This window comes from Orcinus orca, chromosome 5 (assembly GCF_937001465.1).
Source record: "Orcinus orca chromosome 5, mOrcOrc1.1, whole genome shotgun sequence".
NCBI classification, from domain to species: Eukaryota; Metazoa; Chordata; class Mammalia; order Artiodactyla; family Delphinidae; genus Orcinus; species Orcinus orca.
Window position 1 is genome coordinate 71,747,200 of NC_064563.1, and position 16,906 is coordinate 71,764,105.

Consider the following 16,906-nt stretch of genomic DNA (forward strand, 5'->3'; position numbering starts at 1 on the left):
ACGAGGAAAAGCATAGTTGGAGAGAAATAGGGCATTCCAGTGGGTGGAGCCACTCAAAAAGTTGACAGGTGGTGGTGCAGAGGCACCATAGCTCTTTTCTAGTAACACATGGTGAGTCAGATCCTATCCCGAGCCATCTCTTCTTCCAAGCACGGCAATCTTGAAATAAATGATTAAAAAAAAAAACAACAAGGGTTTATTTTATATTAAAAAAACACCATTTATTGAAAAAGAGTAACACTTTATACAAATTCCCATTACAAAACCCTAAAATACCTATTTGTCTGTTTCCAGGTATAATAGCAGAGTACAAAAATATCAAAATTGGATAAATTTTGGTGTAACCATTCTGTTGGCCATTTTGGACTACAGATTTCAGAGTTTAGCAACTAGCAACCACATGTATTTATACTTGCCCATCATTAGGATCTATGTAGGTAGCAGAAGTTCTTTGAATTATACATTCTAGGAGCACAGACTTTCAGGTTTGGAAGACACACTAAAATTTACTAGGTTCAAATCATAGGATGCAGTCCTTTGGATAATTTCCCCTATATGGTTTCACTATGAGTTACATTCCCAAACTACCTATCCTAGCAGTGTTAGCTGCCAGCTAATAGCAATACCTCTGATAACATCGCATAACAGATATCCACCTTGTATACCCTTGCAAGTTACTAAAAGTAAAAAAATCTTCCATTCTTTGGTTTGCCAACATGTACACTTCTGTTTCACCCATTACATCTGCAAACTTGTTCTAGGTCAAGTCCGCATTCCTGAAAGGAGAAAAGCTTAGCCACAGAAAGCATCAGGCCATAGTGACTGAAGAAAACTAAGACTGCCCCAGAATCCTTTTCACTTAGTAATCTGAAATTCACTTTAGTGTCTCATCACTCGAGAGGTTGGTTAAAGCAAGAAACCTATTGCTTACAGTTTGTCTCTTTTCAGTCATTTGAAAAGTAATCCAAAACCTATGCACTTAAATTCCTTAATTCTTTCCCTTAGTATAATACTTTTTACCTCACAAAATCACACTTACATGTATCCCATCTCACTGGATCCCCACAACAGCCCTGAGAGGTAGGCAGGTCAGGAAGTACAATCCTCTTTTTATAAGTGAAGCAGTAAATCTAGGGCAACCAAGCGCCCTGCCCAAACTCACACTGTAATTGAGAGCACCAAGACTCACATCAGGTCTCCAGACACCAAAGTCAACACCCTTCCCATTACATCATTTTGCTCGAGTGAAGGAGCATTTTCCACAGACTGGAAAACTAAGGGCAATTGTTAAAACGTAACAGAGCACCAACAGCATGGTGGCCACCGCTGAAAGGAAGGAAACGGGCCTGTGGAGAAAGGAAGGTGCCGAATGATGGGATGCCTGCGTGTAGGTTTGGTTCAATGACTTCTTAACAGACAATTTAGCAAACAGAGACACTACTTAGGCATATTTCATGTTCAAAGAATGAGCATAATATCAACTAATTAATACTTACACCACTCTAGCAGCTGGTTAAGTATCATTATCTCAATTTCACAGATGGGAAAATAGGAGAAAGATTAAGTGACCTGCTTACAGCTACAGAGAGAATATTTGTCATCAGGCTGTCACTACAGAAAGTCTAGCACTTCATTCAGACAAAAAGGTCATCCCTCTCTGGGACGAGGTAAACTATACGAGAAAACAATACAGTTTGAGGAAGGGGACAAGAAAAAGGTAGTTTGGGAGGATATACAACTGTGAATAAGTAGGTCAAAAAATTCAATCAGTAGAATTGTGTCACAACACTTGGGAAAGCAGCACACAGCTCCTCAATGGGACAAATATTTTCAAAGCAAACAAGTGTGTTACAGGTCAGAGTACAGGGAGCATATGGGAAGGTCAACAGGAATATACCACCTGGTCACACAGAAAGATCTGCTCCCAAAACTCTGATCTGTAAGAGATTCTTACTGACTTTAGGAATTAAACTGTAGGCATATAAACGTGTTATCAGAATCGAGAGTTAAGCCCAATCTCACAAAAAACAAAGTCATGAAGAATGACTGAATGGTGACAGAGCAAGTGCTATAAGATCAGAGTAAAAAAAAAAAATATATGATATAAACATATGAAAAGGGCACATGTGAAGAACTGAAATAATTCATACTTGGTAAAGTAGGTCAGGTCTTCTGTGAAAGACATTAAAAGCTGATGAAGGAGGGTAAATGATATTTGACCTATTATATATGTATACATAAAGAAAGAAGAATACCAAATAAACTACTTATTTAATCAATATAAATATATTTCTCTTTTTTTAGATATATTTTAAGAATGCTGGTACCAACATAATGAGGTTTTACTACCTAACTTTTTTATAGAAAAACATGTACATGTACATATCTATATATATTTAAGGAATGCCCTCTCCCCACATTTGAGATGATGACTCAGTGGGAAGCAGTAATACAAATAGAAAAGGCTTCCCTCTTATATTGAGGAAAGGAGATAAAATAAGACTATGTCATTTTTAGCAATGGGTATTTAACAAAATATGTTCTTTTGATAATACCACAGTTTAGACTACAATAGTCAAAATCTAAGACCTTAACGCCAATACAGTATTTCAATGTTCATTTTCTGATTGTTCCAACAGGTTGTCTCCTTTTGCTTCTGTGTCACACGTAGTCTTTCCCACTGGAAGGTGCAGGTTTTGGATAGGGCCTTGGTGTTGGGTACGATGTTGCTTTCTGGGGACAGGAGCAGCAAAGTAGGGCACCTCCCAGAAGGCAGAGGGAAGCAGCAGCCCAGCCAGTGAAGAGAGCCTGACCAAATTCATACCTAAAAAGAAGAGACAATGTATTTGCTTAATACATGAATCACTGGAAACTTCTCTAATATAATTAAAGAATGAAATCAATATCACACTCATTATATTTTTTCTGCTGAAAAAAAATCCCCCATGATCCCTTTAAGTTCTGCGAAGTACTTTAAGGTTTGTGGACACACACACGAGAATGTTCACATTGCAGCTGTTGACAATTTGCAACAGTAGATCAGGCAATGTGGCATGCAACGCCAGGTTAATTATACAAATAGTTCCAAAGACTTTTTCATGTGTAGGAGACTTGTAAAGCATGTTTATATATACCTTGGAAGTCAGGTTTGGACGATGGTTCCTAGGCTAAAACTTAACAAGTCATGCTATCACCAAGTAGCAACCAAATTCTACAAAGAAACTGCTAGAGGGTGTTAGAGACAGAGTTTTCAATAGTCAATCACTGATAAGCACTGAAATCTGAAATTTATGGTTTTGCGAAAAAGACTTCTAATCAGCTCATAGATCATTCTAGGTTAAGTTGATCCAGGTGGATGTATGAAGCCATACTTCTGGGGAGAAGATCTGTGACTGATGGTGGACAATAAGGAGAGAGAAGGGCTGGATCTAGAGTTATAAGGCCTGAGTTTGAATTCTGATGCAAACTCTCAACTGCTAAACTGTGGGCCAGTAACTCCTCTTCTCAACCTCAGCTGCTGCTTCTCTTAAAGCAGGATGATTCCATCTGCCTCACTGGACTGCTTTCAGAATCATGTGAGACAATGTAAATAAGCGTACGGTGCCTAGTAATTTATAAAGTGCTTTCATATCCATTACTGGTAAAATTTTAGCCTACTGACCTCCAGCAGATTCTGTCCTTACAGTGTAGATCTTATGGGATGGGTCCCAACACAATCACTGCAGTATGTGTTCTCCTCTACGTGGGTGATTTTATACAAAGAAGCATACCTTATCTCTCCACCACTGGGATTTTTCATCCATTCGTCTTAGCGCTCAACAAACAATAATTACATCTTAACATTCTGACTCAGAATATAGTTATTCGGCTTTAAAGATGTGAACACAGTCAGACAAAGAGCCGTGTCTCTGATCAAAGGGTGTCATTACGTGAGAGCCAAGAGTCAGCCCTTTAACTTCCACAACTTGCAATATTAAGAAGGATGACCTTTCTAAAGTTATTTTTATGGTTGTGATGGAACACAATATTTCAAAGTGCTAACTTTTCTTTTTCATAAATAAATTGTTTTTTCATAAACAGGATTAAACCATTAGAAATGACATTATTTGTTAACCTCTACAACAGTACTATTTTTGCAATCAGTCATAAATTGTGTTTAGTTACAAATAATCACAAGTGTTAAAAGTTTCAGAATACACTTCAAAAATAAAATTTCAAACACGTTGGTATCTTTATTCATCTTAAAAACATTTTTTAAATATGAAAAAAGGTCCAGCATACACTTGGAAAGTATACAGCTTAGAACTTTTCTACTTCGAAGTTCATTTTGTTATCAATACAGGCTGTTAAAGCAATGATCAGACTATTTTTAACATGAGGCACAGGCCATTCAAATTATTTTCAAGTTTGACAGAAGTTCCATAAAATTCTGGATAGCAAATCTGGGAAGCTACGGCACAAGCTGGACTTTGCAGAACACTAAAAGGGTATTTTCTCAGAGAACAAACTATTTTAGGAGTGAACAGCATTACCTGGCATTGACCGGGGTCATGGGGTCATAGAATTCTTGAACAATTCTATTGCCATACCATGCTGTGGCAACTAAAATAGCCAGACCTACAGAAATTCAAAACAAAAGACTGTTAATCACTATGGAACACTGAGCATAAATATACGGCTCATTAAATTTACAAGTATTTTACAAGAATTAAATCTCATCAATAGTGCTGACATTTTTAATTTAATCCATTTTAATTCAGACGACTTTAATTTAGGGAGATTAGAGGTTCAGACATGATTTATTCTAAGTATTCTCTTAAGACAGATGAAAATATTAGGTGGGAGTTAGGCATAGTTTATAATGTTCATGTCATTTTATTCACTTAGAGTTGAAGGTCACCGGCACAAACAACATTCTGTTGGAAATATTCAGCAGGTTCATGTCATTTAAGATCTCTTTCAAATATATTGTTATACATCACTGTGTTAGACTACTTTTGGTAAAACCAAAGTCCTTATTAGTAAAGCTAGTCACTTACAATACAAAAGGGAAGATGAAAACCCTTCTACATTCTCCTTGACCAAAACTCAAAATTCACATTTCTTTTTTTTTTTTTTTTTTTTTTGCGGTACACGGGCCTCTCACTGTCGTGGTCTCTCCCGTTGCGGAGTACAGGCTCCGGACGCGCAGGCTCAGCGGCCATGGCTCACGGGCCCAGCCACTCCGCGGCAGGTGGGATCTTCCCGGACCGGGGCACGAACCCGTGTTCCCTGCATCGGCAGGCGGACTCTCAACCACTGCGCCACCAGGGAAGCCCTAAAATTCACATTTCTGAAGAATCAAAATGAAAGTAAATAGCTAGATAGCAGGAACGAGTAGGACCTGTCTCAGAGTGCACTAGATCACCTGCACTCCTACAGCCTCACTGGCCAGATGTGCCAGGTCTTGCCATGAGATTCGCTGTAGTGCCACATCAGATCAATATGTGCTGAACACTCAATTTCTCATGCCTTTCACATTTCAGTAAGGCCAGAGAAACTACTTAGTCAAAATAACCCACTCTATCATTCATAAGAAGTATACAACACCTTGATTTTTCTTATCCAAAGAAATTAACTTCTTTCTATAGCCATTCTAAAAATTCATCAATTTAGACAGATTAAATATTTCTATGCTACCCCCTCTGCTCCCTTCCTCCTACAAAAAAAGTGGTCCAACCTAATTGCCTCTAATACTTGAGAGAAAACACCATTGCTTTGGCTGCTCAAGCAGACCATGCAAGTGCTGTAGAACTTGCAAGCCTCACTCCCTAGGAAGTCCCTGAGACCGGGGAAGTGATGTACCGGAGTTACAAGAAGGCAAGCGGAGGAAGGGTCCTACACAGTAAGTGCATTCACAGCCTGTGATGTAAAATCAAACTGTTGGGAATAAAATGCTATCCAGGATTAATCTGAATAAACTTTAACCAAACCTTTAGCAAAGTCACAGGCACTCTTCCTTCATTATTGATGAAATCCACATACTTTTGTTAAAGAGAAAATGAGAAAAAAGTCTAATTCTAGTGTTTCCTAGTGGTAGATTATATCACTGGTGTTGTTTTCAAAAACAATAGACTACTACATACTACTACTATATATATATATATATATATATATATATATATACACACTATATATACTAGTCCATTTCAAAACAATAGACAACTAGTATATATAATAGTCTATTGTTTTATATATAAACACAATCTTATTTAATATAAACCTTATAATAAGGCTTTACAAGTGACCTGTCCATGTCTTCTTCTGGCTTTCATTTTCTCAAAGGTCACATATCAACACTTGAATAAAGCAATACATACACATTCATTTTCTATGGAAAATGTAATCTCACTCTTTTGTCAAGGTTTTTTTCCAAGGCCTTTCTCTACTGTTTTCTTTCTTAACTCATTTACTCTTATTCCTTACCATTCCAACATTTCGCCTCCATTCCAACTGACCTTTCTCTTCACTGATCTATGGGTACCACCTGTTTATTCTGGAGTCAGATCTGCCCACGTGGAATGATGTCCTCATTTTCCTCCAATAATCCCAGTCTCATTCATTCCTCACACACCTGTACGACTGACACATTCTTTATGTTCTCTCTCACCATTCCCCATCTTTCCCACATAGCATCGGAAGAGACACTACAGAAGTTTTCTGAATTACACAGAATTGTTCCTCAGTGTTTGCTAGATAGAAAAATCTCTCTTCACCTGGGGAGAATGGTTCTACCAACCAGTTGGCACCTGAAACCTCAAGGAATAGACCTGTCCACTGTGAATACAGATTTTCATTTGGTTCCTATTTGAGAATGTGAAACTCAAATGGACTTAAGGTTCCTATGTCTTCAGATTTTAAAGGAAGTGAATTCAATCGATTCAAGTGCCACAAATCCACCATAATCTCAGGAAAGCAAAAACTATACCTTAACCCATGTCAGAGAGAGTTTAATAAGGTCTAAGGGGGACAGGGCCTCTCTTACCTGAAATAAGAAAGATCACGCCCCCAATGACAGCCATCCGCATCTTCTGTGCCTCGTTGTCTTCCAGGCACTTCATACACTTCATGCCGATAGTGGCCACAAAGATGGCTACTAGTCCCAGCAGGATGCCAATCACCATCAAGGCACGGGTTGCTTGCAGAGTGCCTGACAGAAAACATTTTAGAACATGTAAAAATCACGCCTAGACCAACAAGAGAAGAGTGGTAGAAGACCGAGTATATTTCAATGTTGTATGGAAGAGAGAAAATCTAACAGGAGTCAGGAGACTCTGCTTCTAGGGATGTTTCTGCAGGTAACCAACATAGTTTCTTCTCCAGAAAAACAAATACCTGGCTGAATGATGAATAAGAATTCCTCCAGCTCTAACAGTTTATGTTTTCAACATTAAACTCAAAATCCTCTGAAAAAATAATTAATGATTTGGTTGAATAGGTTTAGCTGAACTAATACATTTTTAATCCTTACTAATGGAGTTTTTAATTCTGAAATAACAATCATATGTGTTATCCTTAATGTTAAAACATTTATAATTAAAATGGTTTACAATATATCTTGGTTAATAGTCAATAGTTTTATACTTCACTCATCAAGCTGCAGAAAATCTGGGTGGGTGAACTTGGAAGACAACTAGTGAATTTCTCATAGATTATCATGGCTGGATAAGCAACACTTGTATCTCCAGTGATGCGGGTGGGGTGGGAGATATGAAAACCATTTTCTTAGAACAAAACATAACAGCCTTTGAGATGTTATTTTGGAACATAGTAGGTTTATATTCGGAGATATCACCAGTTTTTAAAACTATTTAAACTGCTATATTGTAAAATAGCAGATAATTCAATGTAGTATTTCTCAGGATTCCACTAATTTTCTAATTTCCTGTTGTCATTGGCATACTAAGTCACGATCAAATCGATAGGGCCAAGTTTGAGATTATGCCAGTAAGTATCTTAAAGAGTAAAAAGGTGATACCATCACTGTAGCATAAAGACACACAGACTTTCAAAGAAAAAAGAGCTGAAACTACGCTGGTTAGATGAGTTTGATTAATTCTATCTTTATTTCCTCCTTCAAATAAAGATCATTATCTCTTTAACAGTGTTAACAGGTGACAAGTCTTTCTGCATATATAAATATTTACATTGTAACTAAGCATGCTATCTTGGGTGACCTACTTATTATTCTTTGGGACCATCTTTTTATTATGTAAAGTGTGAATGACAGTTATCTCTAAGGAGAAGTTGGAACAATTGACTTCTTGATGGTCTTCAAAAGTGGCTGACATAGGGCTTCCCTGGTGGCGCAGTGGTTGAGAGTTCTCCTGCCGATGCAGGGGACATGGGTTCGTGCCCCGGTCCGGGAAGATCCCACATGCCGTGGAGCGGCTGGGCCCGTAAGACATGGCCGCTGAGCCTGCGCGTCCGGAGCCTGTGCTCCGCAACGGGAGAGGCCACAACAGTGAGAGGCCCGTGTACCGCAGAAAAAAAAAAAAAAAAGTGGCTGACATCATGGAAAGGTTTTATATCTCACTCTCTATTAAGACCTAGGCTCAGGGTCAGTATTTTCAGGGTTGAGAACCTAGGCTACAAATCATAAAGACTAAAGATTTCTAAAACTTCAATTTTAAATTGTTAATTTTTCCATCCTTGCCATAACCAGGCAATCTATGATAAAATCATAGTAACCACTTTCTGAAAGTATCAAAGGCATTTTTTTAACTGCATTTGAGAGATATTTTGGAAGTCAAGATAAATTTTTACTTGATTCAATTAAAATCAAATCATAGGCACTTCCATGCTCCCCTCATAGATCTACTTCCCCATAAATGTGTGTGCGCAAGTGTGCACCCTACCCACACACTTACTGTAAGAGTCCAGGGTGGTACAAGAACTCCTGAATCAAAACACAGGTTTCACGGACCATGGGTTTGTGACACTTCTTCCTTGGAATCACAAACCATACTGTTGCATGAAGAGGAAAATACTAAGGACTCCACAGTTATGGTGTGTCCTTCCTTTTGGTTTACCGACAGTTTTTGCAAAGACAGTCATTACTTAGAAGGAAAATAAAAAATAACTAAGCTCTTATACATAACACAGATTTCAGATTTGGTCCTAAGTTCCACTTAGAAGGAAAGCATTTCAAGCAAACAACACTGGAAGAGGAGATACTGAAAGTCACAATGATCCACGTGGAGGACAGGGGGACCACCTGTCCATTTGCCAAGGACTCTCTCAGTTTTAAAGCTACAAGTCCTGACTCCTGAGAAGGTCTTCAACCCTGGACAAACTGGCAAAGCTAGTCACTACTGGAGGATGGTAGGATGTAAAAGTAAAATGAGGTGGGTTAGCAAGGTAGGCAGAAGGCATTTATCATGTAAGACTTTGCAAGCTAGGGGAAGGGGTTTGGAGTTTATTCTAAGTGTGATCAGAAGTCACTGGAGGGTCTTAAAGAAGAGGTGACAAGATTTTTACTCTCTGTCTTCATATGGTAGCCCTTCAAGTATGTATAGCCCCTTACATCTCTCACCACCTTTTGCTTTGTTTGTCCATTAAGCTCAGTTTTCCAACCCTTTATTCACCACTGTGGTTGCTTTCTCTGATCTCGAAGTTTTCTACTTTGTTCGAGTTATAGGGCCCCAAACCAGACCCAGCTTCTATAATCATTCTGATCTGTGCTTCATGTGAAAACAGCAGGCCACCAGCCCAGCAGGTCTAAGCACTTGGATCACAAGGTTTACTCTTCACGAGGAGTCTGCTGGACCTCAATCTCCTGAGTCAGGCTTGTATAAAACCACCCAGGCAGGGAGCGTACATGGATCAACCACTCCAAGGCTCCACCTGCACTCGTCCGGAATTATCTCATTTTCACTGTCTTCATCTCTAAGTTTGTTCCCCTTTCAGTTCTCAAAGAAAGCACATTTAATTCATGCCCCATTTTACTCATTCCACTACTTTTACAAAATTTCTAAGGGGGAAGGGACAGATATTTTGTTCCGTGTGCTACAAATCCTAGTATGTTTTATTTCTTTATAGAACAATGTATCATTTTCATAACGCACAAAAAATCATGGAGAAAATGGGGGAAAAAACCCGGGGAGAAAAACCTATACTCAGGAATCATGTAAACCATATAGACCAAGGAGATCATGTTTTGTTTTGAAAAATATGACAAAGCAATAGTGTTATTTTGTGAAGCAATTTTTTTTTTCATTTACGTCCTGGTATCCACTGACTTAGGAAATATCACAAAATCTCATCTTGCATCACTGGAGACGTCTGGATGAATTCTTAACTATAGTGATATGGGGGGGGGGAAATGTAAAAAATACAAAAAAAAAGGCTGAGAATCATAACAGCATGAAAACTCACTAGTTGGGCATATGTAATGGTGAATTACAGATCAAAGTAAGCAAGTGTTGTATTACAAGTTATGAGGGTTTTATGTGCAGATAGAATCTAAACTGCACAGTTTTAAGCTGGAACCATATGAATCCTTCAAATTAAGGCTTATGGAAGCCTTTTAAGTCAGAGATCTAAAATATGTAATTGTGAGCTCCTTGATGACTTGGCCAAATATTTGTTCATATTTCCATCCAAAGCACTAAGAACAGTACCTGGCAAGCGTCATGGATTACTCAATCTGTGTTCAGTGAATTTAAATTTGAACATGTCTTTATCCTTTAAAAATTCTACTATGATAGGTAAAAATACTCTTTTGTGTTAAGCTTCATCTTTGAAATAATACTGAGAAACGCCTTCCTAGAAAGCCTCAGAATACTAAAATCTTGCTACATAAAGCCAGATCTAGTTTAGATCATTAAAAGCTAGAAACTCATCTAGGGTGAAAAAATTCATACTTTTTGTTTAACCCAATATAATTTTTAAAAATTTTCTAAATTATGTATCTAATTAGCTCCCAAGATGAAGTTTTCTTCTGGTGGAACAATGGTCAGTAGGGCAGAGAAGTTGAGAAATATTTGAAAGCTGCAAAATATTTTAGACTAGACAGATACAGTCTTGAACTATTATCTCTGAGTTGACCTGATCGGCTCAGATCTAGAAGCAAATACGTTCCTTTCTGGCCCACTAAATTTGCAGATACCTCTACAATATTATTATCAGCGACTAAAGAAGTTGTCTTTGGAGCAAACATTCAACAAGTTACACTATTTATCCTCATCATTATCAGCAGTACACGGAGAAGGCAGTCTTTTAATTATATTATACTTAGCTAGACTGATAATCTTGAGATTAAAGACTCCTTAAGGAGTTCTTACCACTTGCAACCTGAAAGTATAATTTGAAAACATACTTACAAAGATCTCTACTTATGAGACAAGAAATGAGTTAGAAGTTACTGATCTACTACAGTGAACTTAATCAACATAAGCGTAGAAAGACAAGCATAGACAAGTCAGTGGAATGTTTTTTTCTAAAGCTTTTCTAAAGTTTTACTATACAAGCAGCAGAATCTCCTTTAACTACGTGACGTTGTTCATGCTGTTTACTAGCCATATTACTATATTATTACCCTATGATTATATATCACAAAGTAGATTTTAATTATGTCTCTACCCTCACACAGTCTCTCTTTGCATCAGTAGTTTCTTAATAAGTATTAGGCAAATAAATAAACTGACCACTGGCTGACTAGAACAAAAATCCTCTTCTCTCCTCTGCAATTAAAGGAACTCATCACAGAGTGTCACAGAACTATACTCCCATGACTTCTTCCCTTATTAAATTGCTCACTTTTGCTCAAGTTCAAAGTTTCTCAAGAGTCCTCATTGTTAGCATTTCCATTTGATTGACTATGAACTGGTGGCTGTTGGATGTGACCTTAGGACTCCAGCACAGTCAATAACTGTGGTCTGGGAAGAGACAGGGCTCACCACTTTTTCAGGATGTGCCAAGCAGTTTTGCTACCTTGTTTGTTTCTTAGAGAAATTGCCTCATGATTAAATGTACGCTTCCATGTTACCTCTGTGTCTCTTACTCATCACTCCAATCAAGGAAACCTAAACCATGCCCCTTGCCTGTTTCTGCTCCCTCACTGCAGTTATTAACAAAGAATGTTGGCACTGGAAGGAATCGACATTTGCATCTTACCAATCTTCTTAGCTGCATTTCTAGGAACACGGATAGGGCCTGGCTCATGTTTGTCGAATGGATGAATGAGTCATGGATTCAGCTCCCCATTCCTCCTACTCTGCCCTATTTCATAAGCAGGGAAACTACAGCCCAGAGAAATTGAGTGGATCACCACTATAAACATGGCTAGTTAGTGCAAGACCAGGGTAAGAATTGAGTACTCAAGCCTGGCTTTGGGTTTTGACTGTCATCATTCCAAAAGTCAGAACTAATTCTTGAAACGGATCTGAGCACAAATGGCCCCTTAAACACCCTTGGTTCAGCAGGCATAATGCAGTCTAGGGAAGTGCAAGCGGGTGCCCTCCTCTGCCTGTGCTTCAAAGACTGTCCAAGTCAGTGATTTTGTTCTTTGATTGAGCCTAACATCATGGTGAGAGTGCTGGGAAACTTCACCCACAACCAGTACTTATTAAAGCACACCAACACACATGTGGATTCATGCAAAGCAAGTTGAACAGCCTAGAGGAACTTATAAACAAATTACAGAATCCCAAGGCTAGATGAGACTTAGAGAAAGTCTAGCCTAACCTCCCATTTGTCTGGGACTTGGATTTTTCCCTACAACATTCCTTCAAAACGCTTACTTATTCCTCTGCTTTCACACCTCCCACCATGCAACCTCCTGGGGCAACCCAGTCTTTGGACAGCTCTAGCTATTAAAGTCAAGCCAGAAGAAGCAATTAACTAAGCACATGAAATAGGCACTAGCTTGCCAAAAGTTTGAGAATTGGATCAAAACAAGGCAAGATGTACAGTTTAATCAAGAAAAGTCGACTGCAACTCTGACACTCTTTTTTGTATATTCCAACTATCAGTCATCAACGTCAATAAACATCCATCCTTGGATGGAAGTGAAACTGTCTCAACCATAGTAAAACCACAATCCACGGTATAAGATTTGTTTCCCCAGGAAGTTCCCCAGTTACATTTTCATAAACTGCTTTCCAAGAACCACCTAAAGAAGCCTGGCTGTATCTCCTTTCGTATATTGGCTTATGCACACCGTATCCCTATAGACACGGTCATGTTCTTTTTACAGCTGAAACTAATTAGAGAAAGGGAATAAGGGATTTGAACATATCTAGTGCTACAACCTTGATAAATCCCAGAATCTCGGCCCTAAGTTGCCAAATGGGCTCCACTGGCAAAAAGAACAAGGTACAATTTCAAGAAACTTCTAGCTAAGCTTTTTACCTAAAAGCACTTTGTGGAACACAACTTGTTACAAGGAACACTGTTTATACGTACAGATAATCCTGTTCACCTCTAGATGTCACAGAACTATACCAAAACCAGCCAATGAATCACCTCCCCAGCTCTCTACATCAGGTGGGTGTGAGCACAGCTGTCCAGGTAGAGAAATGGAGACAGGTAGGTTCTCTGGCCTCCATCCAAAGACATCTAGTTAGTTACTGGCAGGTTGGAGAGGGTACAAATGAGTCAAGTTTCCTTCTGGGAATCAGTTTTGAGAGAAAGGCCTCTGCCCCACCTTCAATAAACTCTGGCTTTAACGAAAATGAAAAGAAATCTGATCTGGAGTTTAAAAAAATTCATCAGGAAGAGATCTCCAAAATGTGTATGGGGTAGAGGGAAGGTATTGTTTAGATCTTCTGCTACAGCTTTAAAAACTGTAACAGCTACATTAATTAGGAATAAGTGAAAATAAAACATTTTAACACATTATCATGAGTAGGGATGACCTGTCTGAGTATTGACAACATGGATCAATCTGATTTCATTTGGTCCTTTAAGGCAGTTAACAGGAAACCTATTTAAACGTGTAGAAAATGAACTATTTTGATCAGAGGAATCAGAGACCTCTCTGGAATTGCCCTTAGAATGGTCTCCATCTGCCAATTCCTCAACATGACATGTCTGATACAATTCCTTACATGTATTTATCCATCCATGGGTAGATTCAATGATAATATAAAGGCGTGTACCTAATATACTCCTTATGTTTGGCATAGAAGAATCCTAATACGGTAACTTTGAAAAGCTGAAATGACAACACTAAAAAAACTACTGTATGTACACTGACTCACCAAATTCCAGAGGTACTCAAGCGGTTTAAACAGATTTGGCACAGATTTAACAACTCTAAAGTATATAGCTTTTGACTAAACCACACGCAGGAGGTGGACAAAACAACTGAAGTAAAGTTGAGCGATGACAACACTGCTTACCATCAGCACACAAAGGGGACTTGTGGGCAGGCTTGCCTGTCTAGGCAAAGACTAAGGAAGCTTTTCTTCGATTTAGTCCAAGTGCATGACAGACACAAGGTTCAGGACAACTAATGTAATATCTCAAGGAAGATACTCCAGCCATGAATTGTTATTACCTAAGTAAGTGGGAATTTAATGAGTTTCTGACAAGACACTCAAAAGCTTTTATTTTTTAAAAAAATGAAAGGAAAAAATTCCTGTCGTCTTTCCACCGTCTTTAGGACTATTTCTCTCTATATAATCCTTTCCAACCCGACAGAGTAAGAAGCCAATATCCATTACACAGAAATTCCTTTGTGAAAGGCAGAAACTCAAGAGAAGACCCGCCCTCGCTCTCCTGAACGCTGAGCTCATCAGCTGTGTCTCCTTTGTGGCATTTGTCTTCAGTGGCTCCATTCTTCCCTTCATATTATGAAGGGAGGTTATTTAGAACTTCTCTTTGTTGTCATCCTTCTTCCACCTGCCACCCACCTTCACTTTCTAAAATAACATTATACAATCTGCCTCTTCTGAACACTCTTGGCCTGAAAGCTAAACCCTCTGGAGAATCTTAAGAGGCTTCTTCAAGGGACTTCCCTGGTCATCCAGTGGGTAAGACTCTGCGGTCCCAACGCAGGGGGCCAGGGTTCGATCCCTGGTCAGGGAACTAGATCCCACATGCATGCCGCAACTAAAAGTCCTCATGCCACAACTAGGAGCCGGCATGTCACAACGAAGACCCCTCGTGCAGAGACTAAGACCTGGAGCAAGCAAAAAAAAAAAAAAAATTACAATTGCTCCTTTATTTAAAAAAAAATAAGAGAGTCACGCCAGGGGATGCATACGGGCTTCCTCACACTTAGTGGCTCTTAAAAGTCAAAAGAATCAAAAGATTCAAACTCAGATGAGTAGAAGACATTAGGTTGGGACATTGCATGTAGGAATGTGATTTCTCCTATGAAAACCCACAGTAAAGATAGATTGAGAAAAAAAAAATCCTACATAATAACTTTGGGATTATCTATTTAATTTTACAAACTGGAGAAGCTACCAGTCTCCAAACTTTTCAAGGCATATCATTTTCTTGACCCAACTCTACAGTTCTTCAATTTTCACAGAATCTGAGAATGTCCAGGAGAGGCCTAAGAGCTCAAGTTAGAGTTTGGCCTTCACTCGCTCCATCACCACCCCAGTCGTGGGCATGTAAGATGAAACCACACCTACAGAAAAGTGTCACCCAGGGTGTCAGAGGAAAAACAAGAGCTTAGGTCTGGGCCTCCCCTTCCCCAAGCCACAGGTCTCTCTCACTTCCTCACGAGCACATGATCAGAAGACTTGATCCACTGAAGGTTGATAGACATGTAATCACGCAACAGGGTCGTTTGGTAGCTACTACTCCAAAACGGAGCCACTGGGGGGTTGAGTCCCTGGGTCACAGCTGCGGTAGTAGGGAGTGCACTCACTGTTCAGATTCAGCAAGGAGTCGAAGATTTTGCACTGGATCTGCCCGGTGCTCTGCGACACGCATGACATCCACAGCCCCTCGTAGATGGCCTGGGCCGTCACGATGTTGTCGCCAGCGTAGGAGTAAATCCTCCACTGGGGCAGCGCCGTGCTGACAATGGAGCCAATCCAGCCCAGGAAAGCCAGGATGAAGCCCAGCAGCTGCAGCCCCGCGTTGGCCATGGCTCGCTTGGGCTCCCGCACCGGCTTGGGGGCGGCCGGTGCACAAGCGGGAGTTTGCAGGTGCGCCCCGGGACTCCCGGGGGTGGCGGAGCTGCGCGGAGGAAGTTACTGCGGGACTGCGTTACTGCGGACCCTGCGTCGCCGCTGGAGAAGCTCTGGGTCCGGGTCCGGGTTGGAGCTGGAGTTGGTAGGCGAGAAGCAGCAGCTACTTCGGGGACGGGACTGAGACGCCGAGCCGCTGGGCGCCGCGATTTAAAGCAGCCCCGCCCCGGCCGGCCCGGCCGCCGCGCAGCTCCCTCTGGCGGTTTCGGGGCGGCTTACGGGGAAGCGAGAGGGAGAGTGGGAGCTCGCGATGGCCCACGCGGCCGTGGCCGGAAGGTCCCGCCCCCTAAGGGGGGACAGGCCGAGGAAGAGCAGGAGGGCAGAGTGTTCCCGAGCTCGCTTCCTCTCTTTTCTCCCCTAGCTCTTTTCCTCTGCTGGCCTTCCCAGGCTTTCCATTCATTCAATCCACGTTTATCCAAAAATGACTCCGTATGTCTAAATAGTAAAAACGCATAAAGATGAAAAATAGAGACCTTAAGGGGCGCACAGTTTCATTTTCAACTTTTTTCCACTATCTGATTAAAAGACATTTCCTATCTCTCTCCACCCCTCTTCCCTCCCTCACACACACTTACCTCCCTTCGGTTCAGCCTCCTTCTCCTCCTTTCCTCCCTCTTCCCCCTTCTTCCCTTCAAGATCTCTCCTAGAATCATATTTTTGCAAGGGTTGCAAGCAATCTTTATACTTTATTGATTGGGAAACTGAGACCCAGA

At 40.2% G+C, this 16,906-nt stretch overlaps 1 protein-coding gene across 1 annotated transcript; it reads right to left on the reverse strand.

Annotated features, from left to right (window-relative positions):
- Positions 1 to 208: 208 nt before the first annotated feature.
- CLDN1 (claudin 1) lies at positions 209 to 16,330 on the reverse strand. Its single transcript, XM_004278751.3, has 4 exons — positions 15,869 to 16,330; positions 7,025 to 7,189; positions 4,533 to 4,617; positions 209 to 2,824 (listed from the first exon to the last, which is right to left on the reverse strand). Exons 1-4 carry the CDS (start codon positions 16,089 to 16,091, stop codon positions 2,662 to 2,664), a joined length of 636 nt encoding a protein of 211 aa, XP_004278799.1. The 5' UTR covers positions 16,092 to 16,330; the 3' UTR covers positions 209 to 2,661.
- Between the last annotated feature and the right edge of the window lie 576 nt (positions 16,331 to 16,906).